The following is a 24,962-nucleotide window of genomic DNA, read 5'->3' as shown; positions in this document are numbered from 1 at the left end:
AACACTGGGATCACGCCCTGAGCCGAAGGCAGACGCTTAACCGCTGTGCCACCCAGGCGCCCCACACACAATTTGTTTTTTAACATAATTCAAATTATCAATCTTCTTTTGGATTTGGGCTTTTTATATCTTAAGAGGCATAGACTTCTATAAACAATGACTTTTCTAAGGACATAAATTCTCTCACAGGCTTCAGATAAAAACCTATGTCTATTGCATTTAACTTCTGTGGGAGGACGTTAAAATGGGGCTCTTTTGGTTTCACTTTTGTCTGAAGCCCCCAAAAGGTGTCAACCGCTCTCATGTTAAAGGATGAAGCTAAACCCAGCAGCATTTGCAAAGACATTATTTGAAAACAGATTCTGTATCCTTTAGCCCAGCAGCTACCTTGCATTTTCAAAGGGTTGATAAAGTTAGAGGCCAGGCAAGGAGTTCTTCAAAGAAAGTTATCAGTGTGCAGAATCCCACTGCCCACGTCCCAGGGGAAAGGATGCGGAGCTCGAGGATGAGGCTTTAAACGCACAACTGGAAGTGGTGTCCCTGCCTTAGAGGGACACAGTGGTGGGTTGGGGGTGACTAGAAGTCTGCAGGCTGAAGAGAAACAGCCCCTGCAGCGGAACAGAGACTCAGGCGAGAGATGTAACTGCACTCCTGCCAATGGTAAGGTCACAGGTCGAAGGTCTGTGGGGCCTGGAGATCAGGTACCGAATTAGCAGCAATGTATCCTACTGCCCAGAGGGTTTCTGCCAAGAGTGTGGGTCCTCTGTTAGAAGAGGCTGGATGGCTACCAACGAATGTCAAAGCTTCAACCCTGGACAGGCCAGAGGCAGACTAAGTACAAAGTGATGGGGGACAGAGAAGAAGCCCCAGTTCCCTCCCCATTTTCAGCCAAACGCAGGCCCAAGATGGGAGAGACTTAAATTTGAATGGAATTTGGAGTTATTTTTATGTAAGACTGCACCCACATTTTTTTTTAAATGAGACTATTCTTATGACAGAAAGTGATTAGAGGAATTAAAACGTTTTTTTTTTTCAAGGAACCAGGATATTAATTGAGAGGGAGGGATCTACCACAGATTTCATCCAAGGCAGCCCACAGATCAGGCTTGACCAGAGAATGGGGGTAAGAGCATTGTTTCCTGATCGTGCCCTGCTCCCACAGTTCAATACCTTGGCTTTGCTTCCAACAAGCCAGTGCAGCCAACGCATCAGGGTACCACCTTCGTGAGAGTTTAACATTATAGGTCCTGAGTCATGTGTGAGCTACACATATCTATGCAAGTCACATAGTTATACACACTGAAGCGTGATCTTTATATATTAAAACTAACATAAAATGAGGTATTTGCATACCAGGTTCATAGCAGCATTATTCACAATAGCCGAAAGGTGAAAGCAAGCCACGTGTTCACAGACAGATGAGTGGGTAAACAAAATGTGGCATCCATAGACTGGAGTATTATTCAGACTTGAAAAGCAAGGAAGTTTGAACAGATGACCCAACACGGGTAACTCTGAGGATATTATGCTACGTGAAATAAGCCAGTCATAAAAGAGCACATATACTGATATGGGGAACAGTCGAAAACTCAGACAGAAAGTAGAAAGATGGCTGCCAGGGGCTGGGGGAATGGAGAGTGGGGAGTTGTTGTTTAATGGGTACAGAGTTTCAGTTTTGCAAGATGAAGAGTCCTGGAGATGGACGGTGGCGATGGTTGCACGGTAATGCAAAAGTACTGGACTACTGCACAGCACGCTTAAAAATGGTTAAAATGATAAATTTTGTTAGATGTATTCTACTACAGTTAAAAATAAAATCACTATCCAAAAAAGCCCCCCAAAACCCTAACTTAAAAAGGGGAAAGGTAACCTTTATTAGCCACGGATCAATGATGGGGGGAGTAATAATGAGGAGTGGCGAAGAATCATCACCGAGTCTCACCATGCGTCAGGTGCTGTGCCAGGACCTAGCAAGCGGTCTCCTTCAAACCTCATTTCAAACCTACGAAGCAAGCCCTGTTTAAAGCCCCTTCTACAGATAAGGAAACGGAGGCTAAGAAGGGTTCAGTTGCCTGACAAAACACAACTTGAAAGGAGTGGAGCCCGTTACTCTGACTCCAGAGCTAGCACTCTCAACCATCTGGCAGCGGACAGATTTTGTCACTGAATTCTCCCCCATTTACAGCCTCTTAGACTAGAAGAGGTCATAGAAGGCATCAGCAAAATCACTGACTTTGGTTCGCCATGGTTACACAGCAATTTCTCATTTGATACTATTCCTTAAAATACCGCAGTTAAGAAAAGAGGAAACTGAACCCTAGAGAAGCTAGGTAATCTACCTCAGGTCACACTACCAGTTAGGCTTACGACCCCCCAGATTCTATCTCAGGGTCATGGCTGCCCATCCATACGCAATTCCTCATCTCTCCTGTTTCACATGAGACTGTCTACAAGGGACATCCCAGAGAGGCTACTAGAAGGGTCCAAGGTCACACAGAAAGCTAGTATGTTTTGCATACATCATCAGTCTATACCTTTAAAGAGGCTTTGCTGCAATAACACGTATTCTATAAATATAAACACGGAAGAAGTAAGGACTGATACAGGAGCACAGAGCTCTGTCAGCACAAAATAGAGTGCTTTCTTCCAGAAGCTCTTTTATTTGTGGAGCTGATGCCTTAGAACCACCACTTCACGTAAGCACCCAACTTTTCAGTGCCTGCCCTTCCCAGACTCCTGGTCCATTAGCGCTACGATTATGCTGTGATCAATTGAGCAAATCCATTTAGACGGCACGTCTAGCCACTCTCAGTGGATTCGGTACCAAAGCGGCAAAGTACACAAGATCTACACAATACAGGCCTTGAGGAATGAACTACATAAATTCTCATTGGATTCTGACTGCATGTCTACAGGGAATTCTTAAAAACAGCCTCAATAACCCTGACGGAACTTTATAATGGCCGAGCATAAAAGTGCAGTGCTAAGTTCTTTAGCCCGGTAGAATCTTTTCTAGTAAAATAACTCACTTCTGAGTTTGATACAAGGCTGGTGATTAGCGTGAAAGAAGCCACTGCTAGACTTGATGATGACAGGCACGAATGTGGCAAGTGGCAACTGCCCGTTGGCATGTGAGAATCCACCAGTGTGGGCTCTCGGATGTCGAATGGTGGTGTTATTCCAAGAATCCTGGTTATTCGTTTGTCCTTTGTTGCCTCCACCTCACAGGTGGGACTGGGGCTAGCCCTGACTGAGCAAACTCGATGGCAGCTGCCCCCTCTTCCTGACTGGAATGTCCATCGAAAACTGAAGAGAAGCAGGCACCGCAAAGGACACCTTGACAGCAGCACCGAGACTGAAGTCCTACCAATTAGAATTTCCAGGTCTAACGGCTGGGAATCTCCCCTCCATTCGACACAAAAACATACTCCGATTTGAGGAAGAGCCAACTGATCTCTCCTGCTAGTGACAGCTAACAGTGAACGAGCGCTTCTACTAATTACACGGCGCTCCAGGCAGCATGCTCCGTGAAGGCAGGCTGGGGCTCTTTTCCTCACCGTGTGTTTCCAGCTCTGCTAGCATGCCCTGTGCACAGTAGGTTCTCAATAAACACTGGCTGAGTGAATAAATAATCTCATTTGGTCTTCACAATAACTCTATTATAAGGTTTGATACCCTATTATAATCACCATTTTATAGATGAGAAGACCGAGGCTCAGAGGTCATTAAAATGTGTCCAAAATCACTCCAGCAGCAAGTGTCAGAGCTCATATTCAAACCCATGGGTACCTGACATCAGGACCTACGGTTTGAGCACAACATCACTTCACTATATAGACCAGACCATTTCACTATATAGACCACTATATAGACCAGACCATAGGGCTTTTCCAACAATGAGACCATCTATGAAAGGTGGGTCTAAAAGAATAAATTTCGAATCAGAATGGACAGCACTCTTGCTCAGTCATCAACTTTTAGATTTCTTCCGTATTCTACAACAACTGAATTTAACAGAAATGACTTACCTACAAATCCTTCTTCACCGACCAGTTTCAGGGCGATTTTATCAGCCAACACTGAAGAGTTGCCATGGGCGATGTTAGCAAAGGGGCCAGCGTGCACAAAGACAGGTGTCCCCTATGGAAATTGAAGGACAAATTAAAACCCCAGAGACAAAGGGAGAAATGAACCAAGAGAGTGAAGTCATTCTGCTTTTATTAATACTGCATATTCAGTGTGCAACTTCTCTCGAAGAAAATGAAAACACCTGGACTCTCTCAATGAACCAGATTCCTGGTACTTTCTACGACAGTGTCATTCTACATTAAATGCTGCACTAGGGGGAAAAACCTCTAAGGATTGATTATTTCCTACTATAATTTTGATAAAGCACTCATTAGCTGCCTCACTGACTATGGAGTAAACGATTTACCTCAGTTCATAGTGTTTTGCATTATATATATAAATTTTTTAAAGAATAGAATTAAACCCTGATGGCCCAAGAGGCTTATTTAAATGTATTTTTTTTCCTCCATTGAGAAATCAATCACTTCAAGAAAAATCTAAAGAAAGCAAAAAAACCAAAAAAAAATCAATACCATTAATGAACTGTGTAGTATGCAGGACAATCCCATAAGGTTTACGTTCACTATAGCCCGTTTTGTCATCTACAATAATAAACTTGTTCTTCTGATTTTTACAAATTCTTTAAGTCTTTCTCACTGTTTAGCTGGCTTACATGTTAAAAATCTGGTAAGTATTAAGACAATAAAAGCAAAGGGACGCCTGGGTGGCTCAGAAAGTTAAGCATCTGCCTTCAGCTCAGGTCCTGATCCCAGGGTCCTGGGATCAAGTCCCGCACTGGGCTCCCTGCTCACTGGGGAGCCTGCTTCTCCCTCTCCCCCTCCCCCTGTTTGTTCTTGCTCTCTATTGTTCTCTCTCTCTCTGACAAATAAATAAATAAAATCTTAAAAAAAAAAAAGACAATGAAAGCAAAGAAAATTTTCACTCTTGGTAAAATGCTAGAGTGATTCTTACTACAAAGGCAAAAAAACCCACAAAAAAACCAAAAAACCCCAAACCAACCCCAAGATAAGGGAATTATCTAAAATCCCAATAAGGGATTTAATTCATTGACAAAAATCTGTCACTATTTCATTTTAAATGCCATTTCTATAGTTTTCTTTTATCAGTGAGAACAGACTGTAGCCCTATCTAAAGGAATTTATCCACATTCATTGCGATGTTGGGGTTTATTCTGAGCCCAGCCGGGGCCGCTGGGGTCTGTGTCTGTGAGGCCTTGGCTCCACCTGTGCAAATAGAGGCTGCCCTCTTACTGACAGGGGGGAGGCAGGGAGTGATGGAGGGGGGGTGGGAGACTGGGAGCCACAGAAAATTCCCATGAACCACGAAGGGCTGCTAGCTGAACATATTTCAAGGACGAGAGGGCTGAACAAAAGCAGGAAGAAAGGCAGTGAAAGAAAAATCATCTCTGAGAATGAAAAAGAGTTTATCAAAGTCATTCTGCGCATTACTTTTCTTCCCAGAGTCCTCAGGGGGGACAATGACAGGGTTCTGATGAGGTCACACGAATGTCTGTGGAAATAAAGCCGGCAATATGAAATCCAAACGTAGGTGCCTATGGATATTTTCACGTGCGTGTCTAGTGTCTAGATCTGTGCACCTATCTTTAACGTCTCACTTCTGTCCAGATAAACCTTTGAAATGCTCTGAAGAAAACACCGTTTAGAAGAACTTCAAGTCTCCATCACCTCCTCCCCTTGCAGTCTGGGAACGTGGCATTGGTTAAGCTAGTGGTAAGCTAGTGGAGCTGGGGACAGGGTCATGAGGACAAGGTCACAGGCTCTGTCCCTGGGTCTACACACTGCAGCGTTCAGTGAGGCCCTCGGTCTGAGAAGCGCCAAACACTGGTCTCTGGCGGGGGACAGGGGACAGGGTGTGTGGCCGGGTCAGCATAAACACTTCACTGTTCCTGAGGTGACCACTCTAAGGACTAGCATTTCAATTTAAAATTAAAGGCCACACAGTGAATTACTCACTAAAGCAGTAGTAGAGCCCTGGTTTTCAAACTCCCAGTATGGAGTCTGAACGGAAAAATCTGTTGAACATCATTATTAGATATTCAAACACAGAGACACACACGCTCACAGGCTCAACTAATATTTACGGCGATCACAGTTAAAAAACTCTATGACGGGGGTGCCTGGGTGGTGCAGTCGTTAAGCGTCTGCCTTCGGCTCAGGGCGTGATCCCGGCGTTCCGGGATCGAGTCCCACATCGGGCTCCTCCGCTGGGAGCCTGCTTCTTCCTCTCCCACTCCCCCTGCTGTGTTCCCTCTCTCGCTGGCTGTCTCTCTCTGTCAAATAAATAAATAAAATCTTATTTAAAAAAACAAAACAAAACAAAACTCTATGAAGGGGCACCTGGTGGCTCAGATGACTGAGCAGCCAACTCTTGATTTCGGCTCAGATCACGAGATCTGAGATCCTGAGATCGAGCCCCGTGTCGGGCTCTCTGTTCTGAGCTCGGAGTCTGCTTGAGGTTCATTCTCCCTCTCCCTGTGCTCCTCCCCCTGTGTGCACTCATGCTCTCTCTCTCTCTAAAATAAATTAAAAAAAAAAATCTTTCCAGGAGATCCTAACGTGCAGCCAGAACTGAGAACTACCAGTCTCCTGGCACCTGCAGCACGGTAACCCTTGAAAGCCTGATACGGGAGTAGCAATCGAGTGTATCCGCACAGGAGCGCTACAGCCCGGTCTGTACACTGATCAATGATTTTTAGACCGCTGGCCGATTTAGATTCCCAGTGCCACTAGGTTCATCTGGAATGATTAGGACCCAGATGGCAGAATTCGTACACGCAGATGTTTTAACTGAATGCTGCATTTATTTTTTAACCAATGCCCACCGTCTGTTAAGATAATGACAAAATGGCCTAGTCTTAAATGAAAAATAGAAATGTGAGTACAACAAGAATGGTCTAGGAGCAGCCCAGCCCTCTGACTCCTTCCCTAATGGAAACTAGACTTTTAGAAGGGGTTCTGTCTTAAACGTGTGGGTAATTCTGAAGAAATATAATTATTTAAAACAGTAAGCTGATGATCCCTAAAAAAGATGATAATAACATGTTTGTTTTTAAGGGGGAAGTGTTATGAGGAAGCAATATCATGTTTCTTTGTAAATTTTTTTATTCACTCATTTATTAAACCAATATGTATTTTAGGAGCCATGCAGTAAAAATAAGAAGTATTCATTTAATTATTCAACAAATGTTTGCTAAGCACCTAATATGTGTGAGGCACTTTCTAGGAGCTGCGATCAGGTGGTGAGCCAGGTGGAAAAGGTCCTGCTCCTATCGTGGTGGATGGATGGACAAGGAAGTAGGGAACTCCCGGATGATACTTTGTGCCACACCCAGAATGACAAGACAGTGACAGGACACAGCGACTGGGGCTTCGCTGGACTGAATGGCCCAGGAAGGCTTCTCCAGGGTGCTGATATTTAAAGGACAGGAGTCCTAACATACAAGGAGCCAGACACATGAAACTGGGAGGAGCGTCCCAGGCAGGGAGAGGGAGGATGAGGCAAGAGGCAGGGAAGGGCCAGATCCTGCAGGGTTTCCAGCCAGAATGAGGACCAGGGCAAACCACCCAAGAGCTCTAAGCGGGAGAGCAACAGGACCTGATTCCGTTTCAGAGCTCTCGGGCGGCCGAGCAGAGAAAGGATTCTGGAAGAAGGAGTGGTAGCAGCAGCCACTGTGGCAGGATGGGAGTGTACGCTGGAGGCCGGGGCAGCGGGAGAAGTGGACAGGTCAGAGATGCGTCAGGGAGGGAGGCTCTGCAGGGGATGGAGGGGGACAGGGGCAGGGGAGAAGGAAGCGGGCTCCAGGACGACTCCTAGGATTTTGGCTAGAACCACTGACTAGGTTTGAAATCAAAGACCCTATTTTATAACCAAGCTTGATATGCAATGGCTCCCGGCAAGTACACCCACAACTGAAATTCTGAGGTCAGGAGATTCCGAACAAGAGTCTGGGGGTCATGGGGCGCCTGGGTGGCTCAGTCAGTTAAGCGCCTGCCCCAGTTACTGAAGAGAGGCAGGTGACAAAGCGGAGACCCGGGTCACAGACATTAATATCTGACTGTGACAGAGGGCAGAGAAATGGAGCAGTAGCTGCATGGGGACACTGGGTCCCGGGAGGTTCTGGGGACTGTTTTGTTTTGGTTTAAGACGGCTTCTATCAGAGCATGCTGGCATGCCGATGGAATGGCCGGAGAGGAAGGAGCTGGCGCTGCAGGAGGGAGAAGCCCCGCTATAAAGGTGCTTGTGCTCTCCCCTCCCCGGCTCACCTCGGACCTTCCAGCTCTGGCTGGTTCTACCATTTCTGTCATGTTGCCTTACATTGGATTCTTGCTCCCCCCTGGAACCCTCCTCACTGTAGAGCACATCCCTGCCCACAGGCCTTTGTGCTAAATGTCACCCTCCGCCCAGAACNNNNTTCCTCACATGCAGCTCAGTCTCCCGGTTTGTTCCCATCTCTGGTCATCAGACACCACCCACCTCGCTCTCTGTTCTCTCATTCCCTCTTATTTTTCTAATTCAGTCCTTGCCACCAGCTGACATGCTATGTACTGACTCATTTCTCTATCGTCTGTCTCCCCCACTAGGGGACAAGCTCCAAGAGGGCGGGACTTTGTTGCCCTATGCTCCTACTGCAAGGCCTGCCCATGTCCTGGGTTCAGTGAATACTGAATCTTCACAATAGCCCTGCTAAGTTAGTCTTCGTTACTATCACTGTTTTACACGGGGGAAAACAGAGGCTGAGATCAGTAGACACTTGACCAAGGCCACAGTCAGTAAATGGCAGAGGGCTCACTCAAACCGAGCGTTCTATCGGCGGAATGAATGAATAAATGCATGGAGATTCTACTTGTCTTCCTGTAACCTACTTGTCCTCTGGGCAAGAGCAGGGTAAAATCTTACGAAAGGGGGGTACAGCATGCTTTCCTGGGAAGCATTTCTCAGCATATACTCTGTGTTTTGCTGGGGAAAAACAAACCAAAAAACCCTAAACCTAATGATTATGAGAAGCTAAGTCCAAGAAAGGCAAAACAGAAAACATCACGTCAACATGGCTCCACAACTTACTGACGTATTAGATACGGAGTTTTTATGTTTCTACTGCATGACCTCAGGAAAGAACCTATACATACACGTTTCACTTTTTTCAGACAACCAAGGACCTATTCTGATGCTCCCCAAGGGCTCACATTGGCTGGAAATGCTCACGTTGTACGGGAATGTACAAGCAACGCGATGAGGGCAAACTCTGTCAACAATTCCTATAAAGCGAAAATCACTTACTTCTAGGGTCTGCATCAGATTTGGTTTTATTGCATCTTTCATCAAAACCGTCAAGGCACCTGTGACCCCCTAAAGGAGAGAAAAAAAAAACTGCTTTAGATTGTGGACAAAAGATCACCCATGCCAAGGTGAACCTCCTGGCCGTTTCTCAGCAGCCTGCCTCGTGGGTGGGCGTTCCCACAGGCTGCGCCCACCTCCGAGCTTTGGGGAACACAGCGCGGTGGGCTGGATCCTTCTCTCCCCCACGCGAATGGATGTCAACCAATTTAAGACGTGACGTCATGGGGAAGTGGCAGTCCTCGCCTTTTTAAAGAAAACCTTCTCTTGATGGTGTTTACGAGGCTTTACGAGGCTTGCCATAAAGCAGATCTTTCAGTCTGCCTAAAAGTCTCTTCTGGCAATTATGCACATTATTTTTTCATTACCAGAAATTATACTATTGCCTGCAGAAATCAGATACAGTATGAAAATCTGGCTACTGACTGAGCAGGAAATGGAGAGCGAGAAAGGGAAATGTCTAAAGGCACCCATTTGTCTAAAAGCAACGAAGAAACCACTGGTTTCCCAATGCCTCATCTCGCAGATATTGAAGGCACTCAGGAAACATCTACATTGAAAAAGCTTCTTAGTCTCCCCCTCTCCTGCTGTCTGTCTGCCTGGAACGGAGCTGATGCCACGTGCACATGAAACGCAGCTGCTTCCTCCCAACCCTGCAAAGCTATGGGTGGGGTTCCCGCTGCGTCCCCGTTCCCCATTCCTGGAAAAGACAGACGGGAGAAGGAAGAAACAGGGAAGAAATGTGAGAACTGCTGGGAAAAGTGGGCCAAAGAAGGCCACGAGGGAAGCTTTAGAAAAACAAAACCAACAAAACCAAACCCTTCCACCTTTTCTACAGACACTGGCCAAGTGAACAAAGCCGTGTGAACATCACCTTAAAAAGACAAACATAGCACGTCACAGATCTCAACACATCAGGTGGCAGAATCTTGAGGATTTAAGGTTTTCAGGAAAATCCAATTTATTTTCTGCTTTACTGCACAAAATAGACATTATAAGAAATGTCACCATTCTATTATAAATAATATTTACGATGTTTTACTGTGAAAGCTGCTGGCCAGGAAGGGCTCAAAGAAATTAGTTCTCTTTTCTTTACACAAAGCAGGCAGAAAAGTAGCAGTCCACTGAGCCTTCTGGATGCTGTGTTTGCTTATACTTCCCAGGATAAGCAAGAAAGTAGAGGAAGAAGGAAAGTGGACATTTTGGTTGGACTGCTTCAGGTAGCATACACCTGCCTATTTTCCTGGGACTCCTAACACACTGACTATCCTCGAGCCCCTGCAGAGAGAACAGCTCTGAGGCTGTCATGGTCATTCTGAACTCTGCACCTATTCCAGATCCCGAGTTGGGGGGGGGGGCAGGGGAGAGTATGGACGTATTCTTCCAGAGGATGCCAGAATCGATCATCTTATGAGAAACGTTTAGAAGCCATCTACTCAAATTCTCATGGCAATACGTAAGTCCTTTTGGCCAAATCAGAGTATATAAAAAATTATAAAGTCGTGAAACAAAAAGACAGAAGCTCCTAAAATCCTCCCTCAATTTTCCACGAAAGACCAACTATTGAAAGCTGCAGCTGGATGAAACACAATCTGAAGAAGTTAGGTGGTTTTTGTAAATAGAGACACAAAAGATGACTAAAAAGAGTAAACTTGGGGTCTACTTTCAGATCTGAGGTTTTTATCACACACATGCAAAAATAAATGTAGAGAAATCATATTTGCAGACTAAGTTTCAAACTATGTCCGGTACATAGTTATCGATACCCAAGATTAAGAGGATACAGGGAAATATATCGAACAGAAGCCACAATATGTTAGTTTATGTAGAAATGTCGCAATGTTCATAATTTCTAAAAACAGTATCTTTTTTTTTTTAAAGGATTTTATTTATTTATTTGACAGAGAGAGACAGCCAGCGAGAGAGGGAACACAAGCAGGGGGAGTGGGAGAGGAAGAAGCAGGCTCATAGCGGAGGAGCCTGATGTGGGGCTCACTTCCAGAACCCCGGGATCACGCCCTGAGCCGAAGGCACACGTTTAACAACCGCGCCACCCAGGCGCCCCTAAAAACAGTATCTTTATACCAACCTGGATTTGGGTTTTCTAATTAAGCTTTATACAAAGCATCTTAGGGGCTGCCAATAAAAATATTTAATTTAGTCGACAAGACCTACGAGACGAGTCGGTCAGATTCATCTCTTCAAAAGCAGGCAAGAAGTAATCAAGATACCCTGGCAAAGGATTCTTACATCCTAAGCCTTTGGAATTAATAAAATATTAATGTGCCTTTTCCCTTTCCAACCGTCAGTGCCCATTTTAGCTGCCATCACCGTATGTGACCCGTATGTGGGAAAGTTAGCTGAAGTTTAAGAGTGCTCAATGGCTTTCCCAACGCCTAGGTCCTACCTGCGCACAAGCACATGAAACAGCTATACCACCAATGGGGTTTAAGTTAACAGTAAAGGTAGTAATTCCGAAGAGGAAAAAAGATGAGGATGTGAAATTAGAATGCACGCTACAGGAGGCGGTGACGCGCCCGGATACCCAGAAAGCTAACAGAAGGCACCACTGCACTCAAAAGGGAGCTAGATGAGTAAGACGGATTAAGGTGGAGATCTGACGTCATAACGTGACACCCAACTACAGAGCACGGAATTAAAGAAGCCAGGGCCAATTTTCACCCTGCCTTCCCTTTCATGAAGGTGGAGTCACTTCTTATTCTTTTGAAAGGTGATTTGTCCTCCATTCAAAGCAGTCACGATTGCCCTTTGTGAAAAAGCCATGAGGAGGGGAGGTCGCCCCACCCAGAGCAGAGAACAGAGAGCAGAGAGCAGATATCAGGGCTGCCAACAGTCCTAAAAAGCTTATGAAATAAATGTCACGGGCTTTGGTTGCAGCCAGGGATGAGCACATTCTAGATGCTATAAGACAAATAGGCTTGTAAGGAGAAAACGGGAGTGTGGACATGGTCTGGGATTTCCAGGACACACGCTGGTAAGAAAATCTCCATTCTCCTGAACACAGGACAGGGCCACGGCGAGCTCTCCAGAGCTCATGAGACGGACACACTCACCAAATCCTCTGCTGTCACGGGCTGCCCATTTTTGTCACTGGCCACCACCATTCTTCCCAGCCGTTCCTTCATGTCCACGAGGCTGTCGGTCAAGGCCAGCACTGCCATGATCTCGCTGGCCACTGCAATGTCAAACTGTGCCTGAACAGCAAAAGCAGAAGTACTGGTCAGCGACAGTGCCATCTGGATTGCCACTGACACCTGGAGCCGTATTTCAGCAATTAAGTTCCCGCAGCCCTGTGTGGGGCGGTGGGAGGGGGTCCATCTTCAATGCGGCAATCTCCCGTTTGCCAAGTGTTGGGAGTGCTAGAAACATGCACGGTCTTGTGCTTAGTTCTCTAGGGCGGGCTCTCTACCCGTGGCCACACTCTTCTTTCTTTGATTTTGTTCCGCTGAGCAGGACTCAGCCTGGCTGAGCTGCTGTCCCTGCACCCCCCCTCCCCCGCCCATGGCATTCTGTGTTTGGCATTTGCAGCATGTCTCAGACTTATAATTAATGATTAATGTGACTGTCTGACGCACGTCTCTCCATGACCGAAAGTGGAGCCACGAAGGCAGGAACCTTGGGAAGGCTTTACTCCTGAGTCGCCAGCGTGGAGGATGAGGTGTGAAAGCCAGCAGGCACTCAGTACAGGTCCCCTACATAAATCCCTGCTGGCCACCTCCACTGTTACCGTTGGTGTGTGCAGGGGGTGACGTGTGCCTGTCCAGCAAAGAGATGAGGAGCAGACAGTGAGAGATGGTTCTGGGGCCAGATTCCCAGAGTTAAGATTTTCCCACAGCAGTGTGGACTTGTCACATAGAGTTCCCCCCAAGTCAGAAGGTGACACAGAATCAAATCTCAACTGCCCCTGGGGGCTTGGCCCCCTCAGACCTGGAGGCGCCCAGCAATGAACGCTGGACAGCAGCCACTTTCTGTGAAATATGCCTGGGCCTTCCTAGTCCCTCTCCTGACTCTCACAGCAGGTTGTACACGGTCCAACAGGAACTACGAGAGAAACAAGGAACTTGCCTTCCTCCTCCTCCTAATTCAGCCACTGGATAAAATCATTTCATTAGGCTCTGCCTGAATTCTCTTCTTCCCAAGGGGCCTGTGACGCAGCCAAATGCAAGGTGACACAGAGAGAAAATGGCGGTGCCCTGGCGGGGTCACCTTATGAGACATTTTATTGTCCATTTCCGTCACTGACAAGAAAGGAAATGAAGGAAATAAGGAGCTTTCTGGCTACTTCCAGGTTGAGATTTCATTAGTCACTGATGTAGTGAAAAAATATTACCTGAAAGTCAAATACAACTATGCTCAATTATTATGTTTCCAATGTAACCCATTCCAAACATCAGTGACTTTTCACTGTACAATATTTAGGATTCTCTATACTACCACTCCATTATAAACAGCGCATATTAAAAACGCCTGAAAAATTTGAGGCTTTCTATGTAAAACACAAGACTAGAGATACTCTTAAAATATTAACTATATAAGTAACAAACAGCATTTATTAATACACATATAAGCTGTACATTTGTAGTCATTATAACTTCAAAATTTTGTACCTTGAAAAAACATAAAAAATGAAACAAATTAGGTCAATTTAAATATCTAAATATTAATTTAAATATTAATTTAAATATTTAAATTATTGATTTTATTGACAGAAAGATGTATCTATTATTGGGCTATTCATTTTTGTTTTGCAAATAAAGTATTCAGAATTATATACAGAGATTTTCATTGTTTTTCACAAATTTAAAAGACAATATGTGATGTTGGAAGTATGTGAATCAACATGGCTTTTCTGGAAGGTAATGTGGAAATGTGTATCAACATTGGGAATCTGCTGCTTCTTTGACTCTCCAATTACAGATCTGGGAATGTATCCTAAGGATATTACCAGAGAATCCACACAAATATGTGTGTATGTTCCTGCAGTTCACGATAGTCCAACATAACAAATACCCTAAGTGTCCATTCACAGGAACTGGCCGAACTGGTTACAGTACATCCGTAAGACGAATATTATGTAGCCATTAAAAAATGATGATATAGATCTACCTTTACTAAGATAAAAATATGTCAGGGGTACCTGGCTGGTTCAGTTGGCTGAGTGTTCAACTCCTGAACTAGGCTGAGGTCATCACCTTGGGTCGTGAGATCAAGCCCCACATCGGACTCTGCACTCAGCGGGAAGTCTCCCTCCCCCTCCTCTCCTCTCTTGCCCGCTTTCTCTGTCTCTCCAGTAAGTATATCTTTAAAAAAAAATACGTCAGGGGCGCCTGGGTGGCACAGCGGTTAGGCGCCTGCCTTCGGCTCAGGGCGTGATCCCGGCGTTGTGGGATCGAGCCCCACATCAGGCTCCTCCGCTATGAGCCTGCTTCTTCCTCTCCTGCTCCCCCTGCTTGTGTTCCCTCTCTCGCTGGCTGTCTCTATCTCTGTCAAATAAATAAATAAAATCTTTAAAAAAAAAAAAACACGTCAATGGAGTCTTACGGTTTAAAAAAAATAGTTAAAGCTCTTAAATAGAATCTTTTTATTTAAAAATAAATGTATGCATAAAGCAATACAAGATATAACCTTGGGTAAGTAACTGAAGGTAACATGTCTGCCTTTCCCATTTGTAAACCAGACTTACAAACCTGATGTGTTAATGTGTGTAATGAGCTAATGGTTACAAGGCACTTAAAAGGCATTTAAATCACAGCCATTATTAACCTCCCATCTCCCCAGTACCTGGTTACAGCACACAAATACATGGAGAAACCGTGAAAGAGCTTACTTACTAACCCCCACGTAGTCCCAACCCTCTTTTCAGAAGTAACTCATGTCAGAAGTTGGTGTACATCTTTCCAGCTTCCATTCTGTGTTTATATACATACAGGAACATGACTTTTTCCTAATGTAACTTGGATTAAACTATACGTACTTCAAATTTTTTTCATGCGTAATTTTTTTTGGTCTTTCCATTTCACAAACTACTTGTCACTTCCTCTATAGGCACTATAATATTTTCACCTGTATCTGTGGTACAGAACGATGTACCAAAGATATGTAACTGCCCCTCCTGATGGAAGTTTAGACTATTTCAAATTTCACCATTACAAATAATGCTGCAATTAATATCCTTATATATAGGGTTTTTTGTTTTTTGGGTTTTTTTTTGCACATGAGCTAAAATTCCTCCATCTTAATTTTTCCTATGTCCTAAAGCTGGAACTCTTGGGTTGTTTCAAATTTTAGTACAAATAAGCTATCATCCAAGAAAGTTTACCAATTTAAACTCTAACAAACACTGTATAAATGCCCTATTTCTTTGTACCTTCAGTAACATTCAGTACTAATTTATTTGTTTTTATATATCACAGATAAATAGTACCTCCTTGTTTTAACTTGCAGTTTTACGATCACTCGTTGGCATTTTATTTATGTTTATAAGCTGCTCTTACTCTGTGCATTTACTTAGCGTCATCGAATACCTACTACTGCTACATGACCCAGTTTGCCACTGTTGCGACACAGCAGGGACGAGAGAAGACAAAAACCCCTGCCCTTATAAAACTCAGGGTTGAGGTTTGAGTAGGGGGAGGCAGAAAATATGCAAGATGAAGACTGCAGGCAAAGGAAAGAGGGAGTTGTGGGACAAGGAGTCCCAGTTTTGTTTTGTTTTTTTAGGACTTTATTTATCAGAGACAGTGAGTGAGCGAGCGCACACGCGCACAAGCAGGGGGAGGGGCAGAGGCCGGATGTGGGGCGCCATCCAGGACCCTGAGATCGCAACCCTAGCAGAAGGCAGACGCCTAACCGACTGAGCCCCTCAGGCACCCCCAGGCAGTCTCGGTGGTAGAGGCGAGCAGGGAAGCCCGCACCCAGAGCAGTGTGTGAGTATCACCTTGTGGAAGCTCCTTTCGCATCTGGTGCGTGACTCCTTTGTTAGAGCTGATGCAAACATTCCCTCCCACTCTTACTGGTCTCTTGATGTTTTTGCATGTGTCAACTTTCCATGTTCAAGATCTTAACTTTATGATGTCAAAATGATCTCTTCTTCCGATTTTCTGCATTTCACCACCCTGACCGTTCACATCTACAGCTACGGCTGACGTGTCCGACGCACCCCGGCTGCTGCTTTCGCATTCTCTACTCGCGGGCCTGACGGCTGCTGCAGCTCTCCTTCTCAGGGATTCTAGGTAGAAAACTCCTTTTCCTTCAGAAGTCGGAATCCATTCCCCAGGGCCACTTCGCGTTGGGTGCAGTCGCTGAGAAATCTGACGCCCACCCGGGGCTCGCTCCTGTGTGACCCATCAGGACTTTTTGGTCTGTGGCAGCTCTTCGGAATTTTGTTTTACCCTTAGTGTTGGTGTGAGTATTACCTCATCCTGTGAGGCACCTGTTAGAGTCTTTAATGTGAAAATTCACGTTTTCTGTCAAGCTGGTGCATTTGCTTTCTGTTACTTCCCTGAACACCTTCTTCCCTCCCTTCTCTGTGCTCGCACCTGGACCTCCTATGAGACGCATATTAGAACTGCCTGGTGGGTTTCCCACGTCTCTGGCCTTTTCCTTTACACTTGCTGTGGCTTCCCTTTGGTACCGTGTTCGGGCAGAATTCCTGGGACTGCACTGCCCTCTCTAATTCACTTAAGCTTACTCTGTTATCCAGTCCACAAACTCGATTTTTATTTTCACACTGTTTTCCTTCCAAGATTTTCACCTGTTTTTCTCACAGCAGCCAATTCTCTCACTCCTTGTATGACGGCTCTCTCAGCCCCGAGGATACCGATGTATTCTCTGTAAAGACTCTTCCCACAGGACCTGCCAGCTTGTCTTCCTTGGCCGTTGTGAGCTTCCCTTCACTGGCTTTGGCATCACGCTTCATGATGCACGTTTACTTCTGACCTGGTGATGCCTGCCTTTGATCCTCATTTTCACCTGTTGGTGGACCTGATTTCCAATGAACCCTGCCTACCTCTAGAGATCGGAGAGGGCAGGACCCAGGACTCGCTGATGCTGCTTCCACACCTGTGCTCACTCACGGGGCCACGGCTAGTCCTTCAGATGCTGTCTTGTGAGATGAGAAAAGGCTGCCCTCTCTTTAAAAAGGTGCAGCAATAGGGGCACCTGAGTGGCTCAGTTGGCTGAGTGTTCAACTCTTGGTTTCGGTTCAGGTTATGATCTCAGGGTGATGAGATCAAGCCCCACGTCGGGCTCCACGCTCAGCGGGAGTCTGCTTGAGATTCTCTCTTCAGGCTCTGCCCCTCTTGCTTGTGCTCTCCCACTCTCTCCCAAATAAATAAATCTTAAAAAAAAAAAAAAAAAGTGCCACAATATACTGCTTTTCTTTGAGCAAGATGCTTTTTACTGCCAACAGGGGGCATGTTACACATGCAAGTCTGTGACTGTGACGTGAGGGACCCCCGGGGCTGGGTGGTGCACTGAGGCACGGGCCTCGGGACCACAGTCAGGCTCCCGTGCTGCAGCTCAGCACAGGGGTCACAGAACGGTGCCCGCTTCCCTCTTGGGAGCTGTCCCCATCCACTGACCCTGAAGGGTGTGCGGGCCTGCTCTCACCCCGAAGTAGGACATCTCTTGCCTCTGAAGGTGGAGACCCCCTAAAACACTCCCACCACGTTTGGGGCTGCGCTTTCCTCCACGAATCCAACTCCGTCTTCCCCTCTTTCAGAAGCTTCCCGAAATTATATGGCAACGAGTCTGGTTTTCTAGCACGGATGTGGACTAACGGTTGTAAATCAGTTCATGGGTCCAAGTTCAGGATGCGGAGGAGTGAGGAGGGAAGGTACAGGGGCTTCGTTTGTCTTGATCAATCCTCGTATTCGCTGCTTAATTCAAAATATTTCAAACGGTCCAAAAGTCTATTCGATATGAGAACTGAATATCATAGTAAAAGTGATTATTTTTTCACTAATAAAAATCTGACATATAAAGGCTATAAATCTAATACCATCTTAAAATATAAAATTAAAAAAAAAAATCTAGAGGCTTGCTGTATCTGACTGAAAAATCACAGAATGATTTTATGTTCCCTAAGCATCCCTTCCCACATGAAATGAAGGTGAACATCATAATTTATCTTCTGCATTTTCTGCATTTGGGTAATAAGATGTAATCCTTAGAAACACTTCAGGCTATTAAACAAATAATGAGGTGCTTATTCTTTGGTTTATGAAACTTGAGTAACGTGTTGGAGATTATCTTTTTTCACTTGTTATGCAGAAGTAGTATTAACTTGGCGGATTTGCAATAAAATATGTAAACATTTATATTTAAAAGACACCCTGAGGGGCGCCTGGGTGGCACAGCGGTTAAGCGTCTGCCTTCGGCTCAGGGCGTGATCCCGGCGTTATGAGATCGAGCCCCACATCAGGCTCTTCTGCTATGAGCCTGCTTCTTCCTCTCCCACTCCCCCTGCTTGTGTTCCCTCTCTCGCTGGCTGTCTCTATCTGTGTTCGAATAAATAAATAAAATCTTTAAAAAAAAAAAAAAAAAAGACACCCTGAGTCGTTCTCCCCAGAATGACAACTAAAGTCACCCAGGAAAAGGATGGTAAGAAAATACCAGGGCCTTTCTTCCTCCTGATCCTCTCCCAGTCCTGCTGAGGGATGGGAAGCAACATCTTGAAATGATGAGAAACCCACTGGCCCCTGCAGGTGGATGACCAAGAAAAGAGAAGCAGAGAACCAGCTTCGGGGCTGGTGCAAACCAACGCTAGCAAGAACAGAGCCACTCCAGTGAAGAAATGCCACGTACCTGCCGGGAATACCCCTTCTCTGTGGGTGCCTGCCCAATCGTTATTTTTCGTAGAAATCGGTCATTTGTATCCAATACTGAAAAAGAAAAAAAGTTTCTTCAATCCACAAGTACGGATGGGCTGCCCCATCTGTCAGGAGCTGTTGTGAGTGCCAGCGAGGCAGTGGGGAGCAAGAGACAAGGTCTGGCTACGCTGAGGCTGACACTCCAGTGAAGAGATATAGAGAGGGATGGAATAAACAAGAAAATACCAGTCAGGGGTAAGTGCTGTAGAAAAATAAAGGCGATGATATGATAGAGTGCGTCAGGGTTGGGGTGAGGGTGGGGTGCCATTTTTGATAGGTAGTAAAGGAAAACCATTTCTGAAGTGGTCACATTTTACACTGAACCTGAGTCACAAGAGGAAGCCCATTTTGGTTGTGAAACGTTAAACACTGAACAACCGTATGATCCAGCAATGACACAGCTAAGTATACAACCAACAGAACCGCAGCAGGGACTCGAACACGTCGTTGAGCATTCGTGTTCACTGCAGCATTATTCCCAACACCCACAGGGGGAACAACCAAGCATCCACCAACAGGTGAACGGATAAACAAAATGTGGTCGGTAGAACATTACACAGCCAAACACAAGGGAATGAACAGCCACACGGACAGACATTGAAATATTATGCATACTGAAATACACCAGAGAGAGAAGGACAAACGTTGTATGGTCCCACTTACCAAATTCACAGACAGAGAGAGTGGAACAGTGGTTATCAGGGGCTGAGGGGAGACAGGGAGTTATTATTTACTGGGTACACAGTTTTTCTTGGGGATGATGAAGGGTTCTGGGTATAGACGGTGGGGATGGCATAACCACTGTAAGCCTTGTGAATGTATTTAACGCCACAGTTTGCACACTCATAAATGGTTAAAATGTCAGGATACGTACATCTTGCCCCCAGTACAGTAAATAAAGTAGTAACATGGGGGGAAGAAGTCAACTGTGATTAAGGCGGACACTAATTCTTTGTATGACTTTCACTGGTTTATCTGAACTGCGCTGATTTGCATTTGTTTGTGAAAACTAGGTTTGTTGAGTGAGAATTGAATTTACAATGGCAGGAAGTCAGCGAGAAGGACACAGGCTTCACTAATAATCCATGTGGCTTCAAACAAGCAGCCGCCCACCCTGACAACGTACAGCCGAGTCACTGAACGCCTTATACGACACTGACAAAAATGGAGACAAGAATTCTGTATTTTGGGACTGAACTTACCGGTAGGATGAAAAATGTTAACCTTTTCTTTCACACACGAAGCACCAGCCGGCCTGCCCACCTTACCCACCCATTGTTCCCTGACGTAGCCGGCACCACTCTCCATGCCACACGCCCTCTCTCCCTCACACTCACGCACACACTCAGACACACCAACACACTCACACACACACTCAAACATCGCACATCAAACACATAAAAGCCTTGATGATTCTAAGGTCCAAGCAGAGTCAATACAGAGAAAGGAATGATTTTCAAAACTCTCCCCAGCTAGTACTTATTCCCAAGACCCGTGGTGCAGTCACGGAGAAACACTTCCCACTCTTACGTGCGGAATATGCAATCTTGGCATAAGACGGGGATGATGTTTGTGCTGGAAATTCAGCTGCTGTTATTTAGCGAAGAGAGCACAAACAAGCCTAAAGAAAAAAATTAAAAAGGCTGGCAGGATCCACTCGAAGCAGGGATGTTGGAAGCCCATGTGTGCATTTAGTGGGGACCTCAGAGGGGGGCGCCTCACAGCCCAGTGGGCTTTGGATGCTCGGGGGGAGGCGTGTGTGTGTGTTAGGGCTATGGAAGAGATGTGAAAATGAAACTCCTACACACAACACAGATACCAGAAAGGAACCCTAAGTTAGTGATACATAATTCCTGGCCTTCCAATGATACAGCTAAAGGTGGAATGAGAAGTGCATGTATTCATTCCGGGAATATTTTTATATATATATATTTAAAGATTTTATTTATTTATTTGACAGAGAGAGAGACAGCGTAAGCGGGGGAGCGGCAGAGGCAGAGGGAGAAGCAGACTCCCCACTGAACAAGGACCCTGATGCGGGGCTTGATCCCAGGACCCTGAGATCATGACCTGAGCTGAAGGCAGATGCTTAACCGATTGAGCCACCCAGGCGCCCCTCATTCCAGGAATATTTACTGAGGGACAATTTTGTGCCAGGTCCCACGCGAGCTGCACAGGGATGCAAAGATGAACAAGATGTCAATCTCTGATCGGAGGCTTTGACTAGTGCAGGGGAGATGGGGAAGGTGCAAGGGAGCGTGGGTCTGAAGTGGGCCGTGGGCACTACTGTGCTGCCTGGGGCCTGAGGAACACCCAGGGCTTGTCTCGAGGCTTCTTGAACAATAGTGGGTCAGGTTCTGGGCGGCACAAGGTACTCCGTCAGGGCAGGGCCACGGTTTTGGCTGGCGGAGCTGTCATGATTCTCTACAAGGTTGCCGGGGCAGTGCTGGGAACCAGTAACTGATGTCACTTCGCTGAGGTTGACTGAGGCTTGTGGGACCTTGGTCTAACAGCCTGGAGGCGGATAAACCAATGAGACAGAGGAGAAGGGAAGACTGGGGTTGGGACGGTGCTCAGAGAGGCAGGGGCCCACGAGAGGCAGGAACCACAAAATGGCTCAATGGCTATTGTTCTTTCTTTCTTTCTTTCTTTTTTTTTTTTTTTTAAAGATTTTATTTATTTGTCAGAGAGAGAGAAAGAGCACAAGCAGGGGGAACATGGGCAGGGGGAGAAGCAGGCTCCCTGCCCGATGTGGGACTCGATCCCAGGACCCTGGGATCATGACCTGAGCCTAAGGCAGACACTTAACCGACTGAGCTACCCAGGCATCCCTATTGTTTCTCCTTCTGTTAATTGTTTCTGGAACAGTCTATTGGCTCTGGTCCCATGCTGTTGCCAGGCAATGAGGCCTATAAGCTTCTGAGAGGAGGCACAGGATAAAAGAATTACCAGTTACATTTCTTATAAAGGCAGAAAGGAAAGGGTGGCCATTCCATAAATACACACCATTCATATAGTCTGAGAGGAGGTGTTCAGCCCCATGTGGTCCCTGAGTGTCCCCCTCTAGTTATCAAATCATATAAAGATCTAATCTCATCACTATTTCTAGGTCAAATTTCATAGTGCCTTAAAAAAAAAAGTCCCTACATTAAATGTCCTCAATTCACTTGATAAAGAGTTCCATTTTTTATATTAATTCATGAGAGTAAGAGCCAAACTACTTAGCAAATGTCATTCCAAACTCCTCCAATCCAGGTTGCTTGTCTACAACAATAACAGTTTCTTCACTGTAGTGCCATAAACAATCACATAATTCTAGCATTTATCTGGAATAACTTTTTTTAAGTTGTTACTTCCGTTATTTAAAAAAGTCAGTAGGCGTCTCAATAAAATGCTGATAATGTTCAGATGCATTAATACAATTGATGCATGTCTGTTAAATAACAGAGTAAACTGTGGTTCATCCACAAAGGAATTAAAGTTACCATCACAACAAAGAGCTAACTGAATGGAACATGCTACTTAAAAATGAAGCCGGTAAGATCTAAAATCTAGGGACCTCAATGAAACTTCTTTTTTTTTTTGAGTTTCCAAAATGATGTTACTCTCCTTCAGTTTGGGAGACACACTCTCAGAAGACTACATCCTGCAACTATTCCCACGATAGCATCTGCTGGGTCTCTTGGGCGGTGCTGTCGAGTTTGCAAAACACTCTCCGGCCACAGTGGAACCACGCAAGGCAGACGCTGGTAATTATCCCATTTTACAGATGAGAAAACAGAGTAAGTTGTATGTCAAAGCTGCACAGCTCATATGTGGTCGAGCCAAGACTCAACCTCTAGTCTTCTCTCCACCTCACGGTTTGCGGGAAAACACGAAGTTCTTAATGAAACAGTTAAGTGGATTCTCAGAAGGGAAGCTTCGTGACGGGGTGGACCTGGGTTGTGTCCGGGGGAGTCTAGGTGAGGAGACAGGGTGAGGATGGTGGGAGGACAGGCAGAAGGACAAGGTTAGGCCCAGCTGTCCAGGCCAAGCTTTGTGGCGGCCCCAGCACCCCACGCAGGATTTTCTCACACACGATGGGGGCTTCTGAGCAAAGAAGTAACAGAATAACATCTCTGCATTAGGAACCTACTGAACTGGGAGACGGAAGTGCCCACAAGAACATCTATTAAAGGTAACTGCAATCACTCAGGCAGCTGATAAACAAGTTCTAGAAGTGGGTAGAAACAAGCAAGGTGAGTGGGCAGGTCTGAGACGAACATACAGAAGGGTCAGGAATCCAGACCACCTCCTGACCCTTCCGAGAGACTCTGAGCATCATCACACGCTACTACCCACGGAGGAGAAAACTAAGTGACCTTCCTTGGACGTGTGTCGGGGAGGCGAATGGGACAGAGGCCAGGCCGAGCAGCCGCGTCAAGAAGGGCAGTGACTTTTCCTCCTGAACAGGAGGCGAGGCTGAGGGATTCTGGATCGCAGGCTAGGGGCGCGAGGGGAAGAAATGAAACCGGGTGCTTGGGAGAGTGATTTAAAAGCTGCGGCTGGAACAAATGTCACCCCTGACCCCGCAACCAGCACCTACCTCTCTGCCACGTGATGGTGGACGGGTCGATGTTGAGACGGGCGAATTTACCGATTTCCTCTTCTGTCAGCGCGTTTGGGTCCGTCTTATTTATTCCCAGTTTCTAACGATGAAGAGGGGGAAAAAAGCGATCAATTTTAGCAAAGAAGAGAAAGCAAAATATAACCCATATTATCCCTCTTATTTTATTTCCTCCTTGACTAGAAAGTCTTTTTGAAACTACACTGAACTAAAAACAAACAAACAAAAAACACAAAACTACACTGAACTTTGAGTAAATTGTAGGTTAGGCCAATTCATAAACAAATGCCCAAATAGCCCTGAAATGCAGGACACAGATATTTGTAATACACCCTAAAATGACACGAAAACAAGGCATGGCTGCTAGTACACAGAGAACACAACTTGCTGCTGTCTGAGCCCGAGACCCTCGGGACTGTGCTACTTGGCCACTCGTGCTCTACTCAGAAGGGCCATCAACTGCTGTCTATATAACTGATGTTCCAATTCATTAGCTCTTCTTTCAAATACAAATACCAAGAACTCAAGTCAAGCCGACGCCGATTTCTTTTAAAGCAAGTTATTTCTAATTCACTGTGAAAAAAATAAAAAAGGCATTACAGCTCTCAGTGCATCTATTTCTGCAAAGGAAACATCCTAAGAAAGTTCATAATGAAGTATAAGAAAATAATTGAAAATACGAATGCCAACCAAGGTTGTCTGTGGGGTGGCTGCTGAGGTTAGCATAGTGTATAGTACGCTCAACAAACCAAACCTGGTTCAGGAAGAAGCAGGGAGGTGGGTTTTTAAGATCAATTATGACCCACCAGTGGCTGTCGCTTATGCCCTTAAAGTCAGGTTTTAGCCTCTGGAAAAAGCAAGAGGAATCAATGTGATAAGCAGGACAGCAGCAAATAGAATGAGGAAATGATAATACGGGTGAGAATTAAGACTGCTTCTACCAGGACAACCGTAGCATCTTCCTGCAAGAAAATCTGATACAGATACATTTGCGGAGGCTAGATCTTATTTCCTAGCAA

The 24,962-nt window shown here is 45.5% G+C and overlaps 1 protein-coding gene across 1 annotated transcript in view; it reads right to left on the bottom strand.

Annotated features, from left to right (window-relative positions):
• MTHFD1L (methylenetetrahydrofolate dehydrogenase (NADP+ dependent) 1 like) overlaps window positions 1–24,962 on the bottom strand; it is a 185,721-nt gene that overhangs the window by 103,907 nt on the left and 56,852 nt on the right. Inside the window, exons 16-20 of the mRNA XM_040627959.1 lie at window positions 23,923–24,025; window positions 19,273–19,349; window positions 12,519–12,659; window positions 9,388–9,456; window positions 4,029–4,140 (exon numbers count right to left, since the gene is read on the bottom strand). Of these exons, the coding sequence (XP_040483893.1) occupies window positions 4,029–4,140; window positions 9,388–9,456; window positions 12,519–12,659; window positions 19,273–19,349; window positions 23,923–24,025 (502 nt within the window). The remainder of the gene's footprint in view (window positions 1–4,028; window positions 4,141–9,387; window positions 9,457–12,518; window positions 12,660–19,272; window positions 19,350–23,922; window positions 24,026–24,962) is intronic.

The sequence above is a fragment of the Ursus maritimus genome, unplaced genomic scaffold, assembly GCF_017311325.1.
Source record: "Ursus maritimus isolate PB19 unplaced genomic scaffold, ASM1731132v1 scaffold_13, whole genome shotgun sequence".
Classification (NCBI taxonomy): Eukaryota; Metazoa; Chordata; class Mammalia; order Carnivora; family Ursidae; genus Ursus; species Ursus maritimus.
Note: the sequence above shows the minus strand (reverse complement) of the source record. Positions and strands in the feature narration are given on the sequence as shown.